The sequence below is a fragment of the Pollicipes pollicipes genome, unplaced genomic scaffold, assembly GCF_011947565.3.
Source record: "Pollicipes pollicipes isolate AB1234 unplaced genomic scaffold, Ppol_2.1 Scaffold_2555;HRSCAF=2994_pilon_pilon_pilon, whole genome shotgun sequence".
NCBI classification, from domain to species: Eukaryota; Metazoa; Arthropoda; class Thecostraca; order Pollicipedomorpha; family Pollicipedidae; genus Pollicipes; species Pollicipes pollicipes.
In genome coordinates, this window is record NW_023596136.1 from 12,884,946 (window position 1) to 12,901,815 (window position 16,870).

The 16,870-nt window shown below is 52.2% G+C and overlaps 1 protein-coding gene across 2 annotated transcripts; it reads left to right on the top strand.

Moving 5' to 3' along the window:
• Window positions 1-1,055: 1,055 nt before the first annotated feature.
• On the top strand, window positions 1,056-16,061 carry LOC119109918 (BRO1 domain-containing protein BROX). Of its 2 annotated transcripts, none has more exons than XM_037233668.1 (10): window positions 1,056-1,318; window positions 3,881-4,084; window positions 4,820-4,915; window positions 6,947-7,032; window positions 9,603-9,695; window positions 10,129-10,304; window positions 10,859-10,940; window positions 11,840-11,990; window positions 12,567-12,732; window positions 13,830-16,061. In XM_037233668.1, the coding sequence occupies exons 1-10, from the start codon at window positions 1,218-1,220 to the stop codon at window positions 13,932-13,934; spliced, it is 1,260 nt and encodes a 419-aa protein (XP_037089563.1). In that variant the 5' UTR covers window positions 1,056-1,217; the 3' UTR covers window positions 13,935-16,061. The 2 variants fall into 2 exon arrangements, with proteins under 2 accessions (XP_037089563.1, XP_037089570.1); XM_037233675.1 differs by having other exon boundaries at window positions 13,833-16,061.
• The last annotated feature ends 809 nt before the right edge of the window (window positions 16,062-16,870 follow it).

Here is a 16,870-nt window from a genome sequence, read left to right on the forward strand (position 1 = left end):
TGTAGAGGGCTCATGAGCATATTGCAAGTGCGTCGGTACGTTAACCGAGACCTACGTAAAGGGCCCCTGAGCAACCGAGAATACCCCGACAGGTTACGATATGGAACCACGGTTATAGCTCACAGAGCCCTTCTGGCGAATGGAAAGAATCTGTGGGAGGGACCGTGATTGACAAGAGTGCCCCGGCACGCTTACAGGGAGGGCCTCAACAACAGCGCAGGACCCTCCGAGCAACTGCAAAGAAGTGAAGGACGGCGTGAAATGCTCCTTAACGATCGAAATGATCCTGCAAGTGGGCACATACATGCCCTGGAAACAGTGTGGGCTCCTCGACTGTGTAAAGAGGCCTGAAATTTTCAGTTTATGACTTTCCCAACCACTGAATAATTTTTTTTTTTTTGCTTCTCATAGCCCTTCACTTTCGCTTACAACTGTTTTTGGTCACCTGGAAGTCCAGAAATACCCAGTTTTCTTACGTTTTGTGGTTTTAAAAACTGCACCTTTTCGGTCGGCCATGGGCCCCTCAGAGCCAATGGGCACCTTCGGGGCTCAGGGGGGGGGGGGGGGGGGGGGGGGGGCCATGGCCTCGTGCCCCACTTCTGGATCTGCCCCTGTCCAAGTCGATACCGGCAAAGAAAGATGAACACCCAAAGTGATACATACCTTGAGCTCATTGCTTTTTGGCGTCATGATAATGATTCCTTTTTCTAACAGTAAATCACCTTCAATATACCGGACCCCACCACCAAACAAGCATTGGCGAAAAAAGGATGGGCATCGGCTAAAAAAACTAGACATTCCAGGCAGTCGAATATTTCAAGAGTTTAGCTTATTCGGTGGTGTTCGCTCCAGCCAGGCCTATTTTGAGCTAAGAAATATCGGTTGAGCTTTTTCTGTCCGCCTTTGCACGGCATGTGGATATATTTACGTCTATCTGTCAATATTAGTGAATATTGCACGATAAAAGACCATGCAGCACTTTAGTGACGATCGCTACTTGTAGCTCGTACGCCATTAATGTAATGATTGGGTGTTTTTATTAGGCTAATGCAATATACGCCCGTCAGGAACCAGTTTCTGGTTGATTTTGTTGAATTGCGACGTCCTGGGAAGGACGTAAACCCATCCACAGTCTACTTCAGTTCAAGTAAAGTCGTGCAGGATTGCGGTAACCTCCTAGCCACCTGTTCACTTACCGCCTCACGAAACAATAAGACATGTCCCATTGGTTCCACAGAAATGGCCTGAAGGCTACGGGCCATGTTAATTTTGATTTGAAGCTCTTTGCGTCTGAACCAGAATCCTTGAAAATATGCAGGTGGGTACAGAATGGTGACCTTCATGTAAACAGGATGATGATTTTTATTCAGTCATCTATAGCTGGGTCTTATGCTTACTAATGACACATGCCCAGATATTTTGATATTGATAAGTGGACTTAGTGGTTCATTCTGGTCTTTCATAAACCAAGTTAGCTTTGTATTGACAAAGTGTTGTGAATTTTTTCTCATCTAATTATGCAGTAATCAAATGATATCAATGACTCATGTATGAAATGGGCAGTATGATTGTGACATTGCTGGCTACCTATTGATAATATAATAGTATTGTGTGAGATGGTCTTTTGGTGCCATCATATATATTTTATATATGATGGCACCAAAATTTATTTACATGCATTTCTCATATGCCACTTAAAACCATGCATGAATATCTTCAAGTGACACATGAGAAGTGTCCTGATGATCAGCCATCTCAAGTATCTAGTTCAAGACATCAGTCCTCTAACACTTACAAATTTGAAGGCTTTCAAGGAGCATGGAATGCCCTTTTTGAAACACTAGCATGTGAAGAAGTTAAGCACCATTATGCACAGTGTTTCTTATGTAAACTCTGCCTCAGCATCAAGCATGATACTTATGTGATAGAAGAGGGATTTTCTGCTTTGAGCTGTGTTAATGCATACTTAAGGATTTTGCTGGGACACATGGCAGGTAAGAATTATAGCTGTAATGGAAGTTGTTGATACTAATTGACATATATTTATAAGCACCTTTTGATATCAGTCAATCCAGAAAAAGCTGTAGGTCTGTTTCCAATGTATGGGAAAGGATGAGTCAAGCTGAGCTAAAGTCACCTTCCTCTCCAGCACATCCTGAAAAAGGTGGTCTCTTAATATGTGTTACCTGATTAGTAAAGTGAACAGGTCATTAAAATGTGACTCAGTATGGTGCAAATGGCCTGACCTAGTGTTGTCCAGTTGTGCTCACATCTGTCATCTGTACATTTGCTGTGGGTCATGTCAGGCTAACTCATCCAGTATGGTTTCAGGATTCCTTAGAGCTTAATGGGAATATACTTAATCATCTTTATACAAAACTATGCTTCTGTGGTCTAATTATCTTTTGTAATGTCATTATAATTGGCACATTTGATTTTCATTATGGGTGCAAAGTGACTTTTGCAGTTGATGTGCCCGAAAACACCAATGAACAACAAAAAATTGCACATTTGATTGGTGCTTACTTTTACTCTTAACATGTTAAAAGAACTTTCAAAAAAGCACATTAAAATTTTATAAAAAAGTTCAGGAGAATCCAGCATAAATGTCAACATGTGACCTGGACAGGCTGTCCACAGGAAACATTAACAGGTGGTCCAGGCTGAACATGGAGAGCATATGAGTCATATGCTCCCCATTTTCAGGAGACTGGACTGCCTGTCATATGATATGACTGCCTATGGACATTAACCTGCATGGCCAGGGTCTATGTTTGAAGATCACAACAGGCTTAAAAACAAACCCTGACATCAGGTTCAGATCCTAATACACTGTCATTGCAGAACATCAGCCCAACAGATCTTGGAGGCAGAGACTGCCATCCACACTGGCCAAAGTGTGTGTTGATGCCCTCGGGTGCACACATGGTCTCTCATGTTAACTATGGATCTACCCATATAGGGGGAGGGGGCTCGTAAGGAATGACGTCAGGTTTCAATCACTGCGGCAGATAAAAATGTAAAAGCTGCTAAACAGTGCTAAACATGCTGGCTACAACTCACTGACACCACAGAACTGTCCAACCCAGGTGCGCTAGCAACCAGCTAGAAACCAGCAGGTGTCACCTTTTTCAAAACCTACCTTCAATGCTAGATGCTTTGGTCAAAATCAGAAGAGCCTGTGTTCTTCAAACTAAGGCAGCAGACAACAATGTTTTTGTGACTAATTCACTGAAATATTTGTTATTTGGGTAAAAATTGGTTGGCAATCAGTAGAACCATGATAAGCCTGAACATATTCAATTTTGTCATGCAGAATTTGCATGTTTGGCTACCATATATCCGGCCCAGTTTGAGCAGTGATATTCACCAACTGGTGCACAAATGCATCATCAGTGGGCTCCCTTGTGTTAAAATCATGAAAGCCAAATGTTGTAATGCACATAATTTTTGCTTCAACCTGCTGGTGGTCCCCAGAGGTGTCCAGCTCCATTAGCCTGGTTTTTGGTGACATGTACCCTTTGGTTTATATCCATGATTTCTGATCACCTCTGCGCCTGTGCTGCACAAGTTGCCTTACGCCTCACTGGCCATGGCTACTAGTCAATTGCTCCAATAAATCAGCAGTCGGTTTTCTCAGCAATCATTATGCTTTGATTGTCCAAGCAGCAAATGCAACACACTTCAGTGAGAGGTTTCCCATGTGACCTACCCTAATGGTAGATACCTGTATGTCTGCCTGTTACGAGGGGTTCTGTGTACATCAAGACTGTGCTCTGGATTCTGTAAGGTCCGCCGAAGGTCCGCGCGTGTGTTGGGCCGAAGGTGGGCACTGCTCGCCTGCCCGTCGTCCCAGCCGACTAAGCCGGCGTTGTTGCAGCGAGCTGCGTCAGGCTCGTCACCGTCTGCTGGAGCTGCTGCCGGACGCCGGCCACCAGTGCCAGGAGTTGGAGGCGGCGCTGAACAGCTACCTGGCGCTGCTCACCGGCTTCCTGCAGGCACCGGACCAGCCGGACCAGCAGAGCAAGCTGCGCCACGTGGTCCGCTTCCGCTGGACGCACACGCTGCTGGGCAACACGCCAGAGTGAGTGGGCCCCTACCACTGGGGCCCCGGGGCGGGACCCCACCGCGGTTCCGTCCCTCTGCCTCCGGCGGCCTCACTGGGCGCTGGACGGCGGGGATGGCTGGTCAGATTGATACCGAGTCGGACGGCCTTGCCTCGGCCGCCTCCCTGCAAGGGAAATTACACACATCAACATTCAGAAATGTCATCCTGATTCATTGTCATATTGGTTGGTCGATCATGTGCCATTTATTATAAGTCAAAGTTATGGTGCTAAATGTTAAGCATAGCTTGGCATGTTAGCTAATGGTGGTGATACCCTCGATTCCCACTGCCTGAGTGGCATGAGCTTCAATCCTGCCGGACACAGCGCTGCTGTCTACTGGTGGTGGTGTGGGTGGTGTGGCTGTCTGGGTGACGGGCAGGATGGTGAAGCAAGTCGCTTGCGTTTTCCTGACACGAAATTATGCGACAGGCTTTACAGCGCCACCTGGCCCGGGGTGAAACCTCTCCCAGGCTGTGAAGCGGGTCATGATAGTGGCGGGTCGTCAGGGGCTTAACTAAGGTCCAGCAGTATCGCCAAATTCTCAACTCTTAAACGGTCCGACCCGAGGGAATCGATTTAAACCAGCGGATTTCGACGGTTTCCAGTGTTGTCGACATTGTCGTACAATGTGTTTTTTAATAGCGATTTTTCAGCTATTTATTCTCGACATGTTCTTCACCACGTCACGCCGACTGGTCTCTTTCTTTCAGGGCGCAAAAGGATGCCGTCTTCGAAGTCATCTGTATTTGTCAGAATGTCGCTGTTTGGTACATGAAGCGGGCCGCAAAAATCGCCGGAAAAGAGGAGTAAGTGTTAATGTTCTCCTATCTGTGCCACTGGCACGGTCAAGCAAGGCTGTGACATACCTGAGCCTGTTATTGAAGTGCTTAGTTGTGTTACACGTTGTCGGGCTGCATGCCATTTACACCTGTTACATTGGCATATCCGTATATTCGCTGAGAAATGACTACCCGACACCAAGTGGCTGATGAGATTGTCTCCTTGCTTGAGTGTGCAATAACGTGAGCAGTATTTCGTGGATTGTCACTGCTCAGCACAGAAAGTAAACAAGTGCCGTTTTTTCTCCGCGGAGAAGAGTTTTAAGCGTTACCTGGTGACCCGAACTGAATTTAAAGCTCTACTTAAGCTGCGTATAAAGTTAGCCAGGTGTCTGTTCTTACGTCACTTGACCCAGTGGTCCCCCATTCATGTTTTGGTTCGGTTCTCACATCGAAAATTGGCCCTCGCGACTTAGGATTTGCCGTGTTGCACAATGCGAGCGACTCTGTTTGTAATGCTCACAACTTTACAAAACTGAGGGTCACATTAGGAGACGTCGATGCTCAATCAACCAATCAATCAATAAGTTTTTTCTAGTAACCTCCGCAATGCGACTAGTCTGGCTGTGCTTCACGTTTTGCAGGCGCGCTCACGCACGCACGCACGCACGCACGCACGCACGTGCACAGATTATGACAAGAAAGCACTAAAGCACACGATGCACATTCACACAGTATGTTGGAGCGATGGCCGAGCTGGCCGGGTGCAGGCACTCGGCCCCGCCCATCGCGTGCCACCACAGGAGATCCGCAGCCCAGCGGCGGCAGTCCGGGAGCAGCCCGGAAGGCAAAGCTGTTAAGGGCCATCTCCGGGCGCGCCCCCGGCAGCTCTAAACGGCTGTCATTGTTGCCACGCCTAATGCGGGCTGACACTGCGCCGCGGTACAGCACAGGCTCCCTTAGAGATGTCCGTGAGCTATGCATTACCGCCAGGTCACGCTCAGCTGACAGGTTGTCACTGTTTGCCGTTTTAACTCGGCTAGGACGGGAGAAACATGACCGTAGCGGCTAGTACCTTTCACCATACGCGCACAGTGGCTGGCGGCTTCTTTGAAGCGGCGCCGCCGGGCCTCGCTGCAGCTCCTCCGCACAGTCAAGCAATAGGGCGAATTCAAAAAGGTCAAACCCTTGATTAGCCTCTTTTCCACATTTTTCGTCAGCTTCTGTGGAAGTTTTGAGATTCTGCAGATGCATGCATAGCAGCGTGTGCTACCGCTGACACACGTGGCTCCTAAGTCAGGCTTCCATCCACAACAATTCCAAGGATTCTGACGAACTGGGAGGCTTGAAGAACGGAAGGTCCTCGTTGAATGGAAAACGCGCGAACCGAGCATCGCCAACGTGTGTGCGCTACGACAAAATCAGCTTTTGTCGGATTTATCGTCAAATTGTTTTGCGCGAGCCAGGAGTCAGCTACTGCCAAAGTTTCCTCGATGCAACCTCGAGGCGAATTGAAGCACCTGGCTAGCACGTGTCGATAAACTGCACATCGTGGGTATACATGACGAAATTGCAGTTGGTGATGTGAAATGAAAATCTATGGGCACCTAATAGAAATCAAATTGGTCCTAACATCCAGCCCTTAATTACACCGTGACTTAGCGATAAAGCGTCTTTTCCACCGCGCACACGCTGTCTGCGTAGGCAGGGTCGAAACCAATGGGTATCAGTGCCATACCACCAGAGCTTCTCCAGGGGCCGGCCATGTTCGACGCTGTCGAAGGCTTTAGATGTATCAATCGGCTCGAAAGAGGCATCGTCGCGTAGGACACGGCCATCTCCGTGAAGTGGAGACAACAGGCTGAAAATAAGATTATTGGTATGGCCATCAAATATCCAAGCTCTCCGCGCCCGCCCACGTGTTCCGTTTCCGTGTCGCCCCTGCCGTAATCAGTCAAAGCGGTTCCAACCATGCCCGCTCATCGGAATTGTCTGTGGTTATGTTTGCCCTTATGTGAAGTCGTGGCGCCACCCGCTGACCTCGTTTTCCCGTTGCAGTATTACGATGGAGGACGGGAAGGAGGTGCACAGCAGTCTGCGTCGAGCCGCCGGTCTCATGAAGGCCGTCCACGACCGCTACATCGGTAGGTGGCACGTGCAGGCGCATGTGACCCCGCACCTGACGCGGACTCGAGACCCCCCGTGGCCCTCCCTTGTGGTCAGCAGACTTGGGTTCGCCCCCCAGATGGAGTCGAAATTGACTCAAATGGATGTTACAGGGAGCAACTCAATCGAAACCATTTCAGGATTTGATACACATTGCCCTAAGTTCCAACTAGCAATGGTCACATACTGACTGTGATGGGATTGTCGAGTCAGGCGGATGGGATCCCGTGCGTTTTGAGCCGTAGAAGGACGTGGTGATCAGACACGGCCCTGTGTGGAGACGCTGCTGTCATCGAACATTGCTACCGTAATGAACAGACACGGCCCTGTGAGGAGACGCTGCTGTCATCGAGCAGTGCTACCGTAATGATCAGACACGGCCCTGTGTGAAGACGCTGCTGTCATCGAACATTGCTACCGTAATGAACAGACACGGCCCTGTGTGGAGACGCTGCTGTCATCGAGCATTGCTACCGTAGTGAACAGACACGGCCCTGTGTGGAGACGCTGCTGTCATCGAGCACTGCTACCGTAGTGAACAGACACGGCCCTGTGAGGAGACGCTGCTGTCATCGAACATTGCTACCGTAATGAACAGACACGGCCCTGTGAGGAGACGCTGCTGTCATCGCACATTGCTATCGTAATGAACAGACACGGCCCTGTGAGGAGACGCTGCTGTCATCGAACATTGCTACCGTAATGAACAGACACGGCCCTGTGAGGAGACGCTGCTGTCATCGCACATTGCTACCGTAATGAACAGACACGGCCCTGTGAGGAGACGCTGCTGTCATCGCACATTGCTATCGTAATGAACAGACACGGCCCTGTGAGGAGACGCTGCTGTCATCGAACATTGCTGCCGTAGTGAACAGACACAGCCCTGTGAGGAGACGCTGCTGTCATCGAGCATTGCTACCGTAGTGAACAGACACGGCCCTGTGAGGAGACGCTGCTGTCATCGAACATTGCTACCGTAATGAACAGACACGGCCCTGCGAGGAGACGCTGCTGTCATCGAACATTGCTACCGTAGTGAACAGACACGGCCCTGTGTGGAGACGCTGCTGTCATCGAGCATTGCTACCGTAGTGAACAGACACGGCCCTGTGTGGAGACGCTGCTGTCATCGAACATTGCTACCGTAGTGAACAGACGCGGCCCTGTGTGGAGACGTTGCTGTCATCGAACGTTGCTACCGTAGTGATCAGACACAACCCGGACTTGAGACGCTACAGTTGTCAAACATTGCTACCGTAGTGAACAGACACGGCCCTGGCTGAAGTTGCTGCAGTCATCGGTCATTGGTGCATCTGATGTGACATGTTTAATTGTGGGGAACGTGTTTAGTATTGGGATATGACAATGTTTAGTTGCTGGTGCAAATATTTAGCCAGATATCATTTATGCCTCAGTTTATACTAGCCTTTCAATACCTTAGACATTTGTCGTTAAGTGTATGGATAAATGTGCTTGAGCTGGAGATTTCATTCAAAGTCTCCGCATAATCTGGCAAGAACATCGTCAATCTGCACAGCAGCGAGACAGTCTGATCTATCAGAAAAGCAGTCGCTGAAAAAATCAATGAATTCAGCACATCCAATGTGCAATGCTGAATGTTCTCAACAAAGAACCATAGCTGTCATCCATTCAGCCAAGCTAGTGTTCAAATTGTTGAGTCTTGCACACCAGATATTTCGAATAGTTATGAAGCTGGCGACAAAAGGTAACGCCTCGAGGACTATGATTCTGGCAGACTTTTTGCCTTTGTAAGCATTTTAAAAAGCCTTAAGCTTTAAGCCTTTAAAGGTTTTTCACTTTTTTTACACCTCTCAGTGGGTGATCAGACCTGGCGCCCGAATGGTGAAGCCTTTCCTCCTCACTACCACAGTCGCCACCAGTGGTCACACGCTGGCCGCTCCCTCCTCAGCTGTCCCGGCGTGAGGAGTCACTGCCGGTCGGTCGGTCGCCGGTGTCAACTGACCGTTCCCTCCTCAGCTGCCCCGGCGTGAGGAGTCAATGCCGGTCGGTCGGTCGCCGGTGTCAACTGGCCGTTCCCTCCTCAGCTGCCCCGGCGGGAGGAGTCAATGCCGGTCGGTCGGTCGCCGGTGTCAACTGACCGTTCCCTCCTCAGCTGCCCCGGCGGGAGGAGTCAATGCCGCTCGGTCGCCGGTGTTAACTGGCCGTTCCCTCCTCAGCTGCCCCGGCGGGAGGAGTCAATGCCGCTCGGTCGCCGGTGTCAACTGGCCGTTCCCTCCTCAGCTGCCCCGGCGGGAGGAGTCAATGCCGCTCGGTCGCCGGTGTTAACTGGCCGTTCCCTCCTCAGCTGCCCCGGCGGGAGGAGTCAATGCCACTCGGTCGCCGGTGTCAACTGACCGTTCCCTCCTCAGCTGTTCCGGCGAGAGGAGTCAATGCCGCTCGGTCGCCGGTGTCAACTGGCCGTTCCCTCCTCAGCTGCTCCGGCGAGAGGAGTCGCTGCCGCTCGGTCGCCGGTGTCACGCCCCTCCCGCCCACGCGTCTGCATCAGCTGACCCTCTGCCGACAGGTCAGCTGCTGGAGGAGAGTGTCAAGGAGGGAGACTGTGACACTCGGGTCATCACTGCCTACATGAACCAGTGCACCGCGGAGGCCCAGGAAGGTGAGGCGTCGCAGCTAGAGATCAGATATGAGTGAATAAATGAAAGAATGAATGAATGTTGATTTCACTAGTGCGTTATTGAAAGCATGCCCGGAAGGCGATCAAATGCATGCGTAGGTGTGTAATTGAGCGGCGCTTCATATGTAGTGGTATTTGGTACCTCATTGCCTGAAGAGGGGATGGATGAGTTAATGGTAGAATCTGTGAGAGATCATTGAAGCACGACTCTATGTGTTCGTGAGAGCGACGCCAGTACACAGGGATACAAACAAACAAAAAACAAAAAAGACATCAGAGAAAAAGGCGAAAATGGAAAAAGGAGAGGAGAAAGACCAGACATAATGACACATCTTCGTGTAGATGAAGCAGATAATGTGGTGATGCTCGCGCACGCGTGCACGCACCCGCTGAGTCCGCGGCGCGCGTTTTTCAGTGACGATCGCGCGCGCCATCGAGCTGAAGCACTCACCTGGTCTGGTGTCGGCCCTGGCGCACGAGACGTCGGGCATGTTCCAGACGGCCGCCGACAGCCTGCGCTCGATGGAGCCAGCGCTGGTCCAGCGCTGGACCAAGTACCTCCAGCTCAAGGCGGCCGTCTACAAAGCCTATGTGAGTGCGGCGGCGGCGCCGGCGGCGGGGCCTGGTGGCGGGGCCTGGTGGCGGGCTCGTTTGGGGTGTTTCAGGCCGGTGGTGAAGTGCGGGTCTTGTGGCCAAACGGACAACAAGGGGAATATGGGCAGATGCCTGTACCTAGCTTTGCGTTTTCGTCTAAACGCTTTCGAACGCATTTTACGTCATCACATTCATACTCCGTAAAAATGGGAAGACGGGTCATGGACGGCATGTGAATCCCTACCTTAGTGCGGCGACAATTATATGAATGTCTGTATGTGAGTAACCGTTAATAAATGGCATGCGTACCCTAGGCAATGCTGAGAAACCACCATGCATCGACCGTCACTGGCGTATCGCTCTTTTTGACGTGACTTCCAAATCTGGACCAACTAGTTTTGTGCTCATATGCATCCATGGATTAGTGCTCGGAATGGACGGACGCCATACGCGTTTTTTTGGTGGTCTTCAAATGCGTGGTTCGGCATTTTCGTCTGATTTATGTTTCTTCTGCGAACGCAACGCGGACCCATACTCTCCTGCGCTTTCAGGCGTACAACTACCTGGGCGAGAACTTCCTGGCTGATGACAAGTGTGGAGAAGCCATTCGGTGCCTGAAGGAGAGTCAGAAGTGTACGTACCCCTGAATACCGGACATTGTAACTTCCCCTGAAGGAGAGTCAGAAGCGTACGTACCCCTGATACCGGACATTGTAACTTCCCCTGAAGGAGAGTCAGAAGTGTACATACCCCTGAATACCGGGCATTGTAACTTCCCCTGAAGGAGAGTCAGAAGCGTACGTACCCCTGAGTACCGGGCATTGTAACTTCCCCGGAAGGAGAGTCAGGCGTGTACGTACCCCTGAGTACCGGACATTGTAACTTCCGTCAGATACTGGCACACGCCACTTCCTTCATGTCGGCTTGGCGTTTCGGTCTTGAGCCTTGATGATGGAAGTCAGGGTGATGAATATGCAACGCGCGACGACAGTCGAAGAGCAGGTCGACTCCTTACGCTTTCAGCGCTGACTTGTGCCATGACGTCCGGCTAGTTGCTACATGAGTCGGCGTAGGGACATCTCTAGAATTTAACGCCTGGGTCTGGGGGTCCGAGTGGGTGGTCTTTGGGAGTGGACGAACTGGTGATTTATGAGACGATGCTACCGAAATAATCGGGTGCTGGGGCCATGTAAGGCCCTAGGTGCGTAGGTGTGGCCTCTCGTCCCTCCCGTTGTCTGCTCGTGATACCATGGGCTGTGGATACGAAAGCCAGTGCTTCGTTCTGGGCTCCTTGCGGTCACATTATTTTTATTTGATCTGGTCAGATTAATCCAGTCCAGATAGCGGTGTGGGTATGCCACTGCTGCATTTGCACGTTCCGGTTCATAATAGACTTTGGTAGCGATGAGTAGGTATTGTAAATGCGTGGTCGGCTGGGCTTATGAAGCAGCATACCACTGGGCTTCGAGCTGGACCATGCAGCTCGTCCAACAGCTGTTACCCTTGTGAGCTCGCGCTGAACCCCGTTTCAGTTTATACCGAGGCCGGGGAGCTGTGCAAGGAGTACGCGGACGCCAAGGGCGTCGGCGCCAAGGTGAAGCCCGAGAAGCACCTCTTCTTCAGAAAGCTGGGACCGATCCTGAACAGGACCCTGGAAAAATGCGAACGCGAAAATGGATTCATGTAAGCGGGGGAGCCAGGCTGGAGTTTGACCGTGTTTTGCGGTAGGGCTGTACCATACTCTTCCGCTGTGAAGTGTTTATGCCCCCCCCCCCCCCCCCCCCCCGGCGTGTAACTAGCAACGGGCTATAATAATGTACGCATTAGGTATCGAGAGGAGCACAGTAAATGGCTAGAACTTTCATTTCGTGATAACTGTCGTGACACGAACAAGAAACCGTATTTATTGATGTCTTTTAAGCGTAATCCCAGAGCATGGCGGGAACCTGACTGGGCAAAGAGTATTTCTTGGCAGCTTTAGCCAGTTGGACGGGTTAAAAGTCATCACGTAGATTGCCGGCCTTCCGCATCATCACGATAGCACCACGCTGCTGGCGATGCGATACACACTGACAGTCAAGGGCCTTCGGATGCTCCTCTCCATGCTGAACACGGGCCCTGGGAAACATCCGTTCTCCAAACCCACCTTCGGGGTCGTGTCACGAGGCAAATGTGTAAGCGGCCTGCTGGCTCCCGTCAGCTTTGTCTCCGCCTCCCCCACCCCTGACCCCGGGCGTCGTCTCGGCCCGCCTCCGCCAGTTACCACCAGAAGGTGCCGTACGACGCGCCGGCACTGGAGCTGCGCGACAACACATACGGCCTGGTGGCGCCCGACGAGTTCGCCATGCCGGCGCCGGCGCCGCTCTGGACGGCCGTCAGCTACGCCGCCTTCGATGTCAGCAAGCTGGGTGACGCCGGCCCGTCGGTGAGCAGAGGGGCACGGGGCCATCGGTGAGGGGAAGGAAGGGACCGGCCCGTAGGTGAGCACAGGGAGGGGGCCGTCTGTGAGGAGAGGGGAGGGGAGGAACCGGCCCGTCGGCGAGCACAGGAGAGGGGCCGTCTGTAAGGGGAGGGGAGGGACCGGCCCGTCAGTAAGCAGAGAGGCACTGTGCCGTCGATGAGGGGAGGGGAAGGACCGGCCCGTCGGTGAGCAGAGAGGCACTGTGCCGTCGATGAGGGGAGGGGAGGGACCGGCCCGTCAGTAAGCAGAGAGGCACTGTGCCGTCGATGAGGGGAGGGGAGGGACCGGCCCGTCGGTAAGCAGAGAGGCACTGTGCCGTCGATGAGGGCAGGGAAGGGACCGGTCCGTCAGTAAGCAGAGAGGCACTGTGCCGTCGATGAGGGGAGGGGAGGGACCGGCCCGTCGGTGAGCACAGGGGGAGGGGACCGTTGGTGAGGGGAGGGGAGAGTTTGGCCCGTCGGTGAGCACAAGGGGAGGAGGCCTTCGGTGAGGGGAGGAACCGGCCCGGCGGTGAGGGACCGGCCCGTCGGTGAAGAAAGGGGAGAGGGGGGCCAGCCCGCGGTGAGCACAAGGGGAGGGGGCTGTCGGTGAGGGGAGGGACCGGCCGTCGGTGAGGGGGGGAAGGGACGGACTCGGTGACAGGACAGGCGCTCGCTGGGGCCGCCGCGGCGCCGTCTGCTGCGAACAGGCCGTGCTGGTTGAGAGCCAACCCCAACATCGTGTGCGTGTGTGTGCTTGACTGTTTAGCCGTACGTTGTGTAGTGCGGGGGTTTACGTGTGCTTATGTTGCTGCGGGACATTTACGTCAGCACCGTGTTATGCACTCCGCTAATATTTTTATTCGCAGTGCGTAGTCGGCTGCGGTAATGACCGACCGTCGTTTTATTAGGGAGGTAGTGATTTTTTGTATTGCCTGCCATGGTATGGAACAAATATAGCCGTGGCGGTGGCGGCGACTGGAGGTAGTGGCGATACGCGTTTTGGTGCGTATTTTGAAAGGGTAATGATAGCCATCGTGTGGTGTCTTGTGGGCTATTGAGAACACGCCCGGCCGGTTGCAGAAGGCAGCGGAGAAGGCGGAGGGAGACCTGCCACCTGTCAAAGAGGTCAAGGACAACCACACGGACCAGGATCCGAAGAACCACAGCGGCTGCGTGGTGGCCTAGGCGGCGCCAGGGTGGCGGCGGCCCCGGCTGTCGGGCTCACGGTTTAGCTGAGCGCTATCGGTCGAGGGCTGCGCCGTCAGCTGGCGCCTGTGGGCGAGCCAGCCCCGCTGTGGATGACCGGAGGGACCCGTCACACCACCAGAGCACCGCTGGGCAGCACTTGTGTGGTTGACCTGGGGTGTGAAGCCCCGCTCGTAAGCCAGCCCCGCTGTGGATGACCGGAGGGACCCGTCACACCACCAGAGCACCGCTGGGCAGCACTTGTGTGGTTGACCTGGGGTGTGAAGCCCCGCTCGTAAGCCAGCCCCGCTGTGGATGACCGGAGGGACCCGTCACACCACCAGAGCACCGCTGGGCAGCACTTGTGTGGTTGACCTGGGGTGTGAAGCCCCGCTCGTAAGCCAGCCCCGCTGTGGGTGACCGGAAGGACCCGTCACACCACCAGAGCACCGCTGGGCAGCACCTGTGTGGTTGATTGCGCGTGTGAAGCCCCGCTCGTAAGCCCACAGCGGCCCGAGGGTCATATGAACACTGCATTTAGGCGTGGGGCTACACTGTTCTGGCAACAAACCATTACTTCAGCACTATATGGTCGCACGGGGTATATGCTGTCCGATTTTCGTGACTGGTGGTGCCTGGGTGTTTGTTACAGAACGGTATTGTAGGTTGCCCAGGCATTGAATCCAAGCAACAGCCAGTGTCTTCAAACGTGATCGTAACTTGCGCTCTTCTTCAAATCGTATTTGAGATGCGTTTGGACGGAACCTACTTTCTTTCTATGATTCGTCAAAATCGTTAAGGATGTAAGCATAGAAATGTGGAGGAAAATTAACCTGTTTCTGGCCCAAACGCTTGTACGGAGCGAATTCAAAGGATGAAACTTGTACTTCCGCGTTATGAAAGTCGGTGCCCTGTATAAAAGCCGGTGTTGAAAATAATGAAACATGGTTTGTTTTGTGTATATGACAACTTCGCCGCATTGGAGCTGTGTGATTCGCATGGTGCTGTAGTATTAAAGCTTTATGTTTAGTATTTGCGCATTACGAACTTTTGGTTCTCAGTAGATAGTATCAATTTTCGTAGTTACGCGCGGTTCATGCAACCTTGTCAGTTTAAGTGTCAGTTTAAGTTCTCACAGGACAGGCATAATTATAGTCATTCTACTGACGGCGCTTACTGTCTTCAGTGTGCTTCTCCAGGCCTTCGGAGAATGCACTTATGCATGGCTTAGTTTTTGTGGCACATCCTTTCCAAGAAAGGTGCGAATGATATGTGTGAACGGCATCGCCCCGTAGCTTTTGAGCGGTGAATACAGGACACAGCTGGGCGAAGTGAGGGATCATGCTCACCGTGACGTGGCATGGCCGTAGAGTATAAGCGTGTCTCGATGTTTCGGCGTAGCCTGCCTTAGACGTTGACGGCTTTGTCGCACGAGCGTCATGTTTCGCTAGTCTGATTGCAAGTGTGATGATTGTGGACTGTCTTTGTTATGCGTGCACGTTTGACTTTTCACCAGCAGATCTTGTAACCTAACCATACCGTCGAAGGAGTAGCGTCCGTATTGACGTGGCGTTTAGGTACGGCCGCGGATGCTGGTAATTCTGATGCTTCCGCGTACGGACGCTGGTCTGCCCACGTGGTGGGCGTGCGCACCTCGAGCAGCGCAACATGTTGCTGGCTGTAGAAACTCATAGCATCTTGATTTATGCGCACCGTTGGAAAAAAGCGAGGCCGGGATGGTGCTTGTAGACTATGTTATGCGACAGCGCTACTAACAAAGTGGGTCACGCAGCCTGCGCCTCATTACGCACGTGCGTGTCGGCTCTGCGGGCCGGGCCGGCGGTGCCTGCTTGACACGTGTGTGATGCGACAACACGAGCCGCCAGCCGGCCGACCCTCATGCCTTGTAATACATGCGCCTTACGACCGAGCGCATGCTGCGTGCGAGAAGACGTGTGTTGTGTCGCTGGGTGAGAAGCGTGCTGTTTATTGTGTGATCCGCTGCTGAGGGTGGTGGAACTCTGGAACGCCTCTAAGACGCCTCACAATGTCATCTGTGGGGAATTGAAAAGCAAAGTAACACAGTTTATAGGGTATCATGCTCCGCGATTAAATGACAACCATTGAGCGGCTGTTCTGTCAACCACTTAACAGTCATTACATGCGTGGTTCACCGGGAGGCAATGACGGGAAAGGTCGATGAAAAGGTTTATGTACACCATTATATATATATATATATATATATATATATATATATATATATATATATATATGCCACAGTTTTAGCCATCTAGTGAAACCATTTCGGTTTGAGGAAACTCCAGCGTAATGTCTTTCGCGCGTCAATCGAAAATTGATCGGGGATGGGGGGGGGGAGGAAATGGTGTCGGTTGGCTTAGTGCCGCGTTAAGGGAATAGGCCCATACTCTGTGTAGGGCAGTCAAATCAGGCTTACGACGCTTAGTACAAGTCTCCACAAAGGTAGTTGTGTGTACTAGGGTTCATAACGAACCCAAGTGTACTCTCACTGGCAGTGTAGCTTTAAGACTGCACAGGCATTGAGGCTTACTGTTTCTGAACATTCTATCGGTGGTTGCCATACTTTTGCTTCCAGTTCCCAAGAATTGAGAAAAGCAGCGCAGGATTTGCGCCGGCGTCACCTAGAGTGCCACTTGTGGGTGGCTCTGTTGCTCGCGGCCGCGCTCAGCCAATGGGTAAAGGGGACTGGAGAGGCACGTATGGAGGCCGCGGGGTGTTTCATTCGAAACATCAATTCTAGAGAAAGACTGAAGTGGGTAGGAACGAATTTATTAATGTGCTTTACATTGCAGATGTTGGAGGATTTGGACATTATTACTTTTAGACTGTGTTCAGTTGCGTAACGAAACGCTCCTCGACGACCCCCTGAACACAAACCCACTTATCTAAAATTCGGA

Bases quoted from the DNA above. Each gene is read 5' to 3' on its own strand.
- LOC119109918 (XM_037233668.1), top strand. From the start codon at position 1,218: ATGTCCCATTGGTTCCACAGAAATGGCCTGAAGGCTACGGGCCATGTT. The intron at 1,319-3,880 runs GTGGGTACAGAA...GCGTTGTTGCAG, and splicing joins GAATCCTTGAAAATATGCAG to CGAGCTGCGTCAGGCTCGTC. The intron at 10,941-11,839 runs GTACGTACCCCT...ACCCCGTTTCAG, and splicing joins CCTGAAGGAGAGTCAGAAGT to TTTATACCGAGGCCGGGGAG.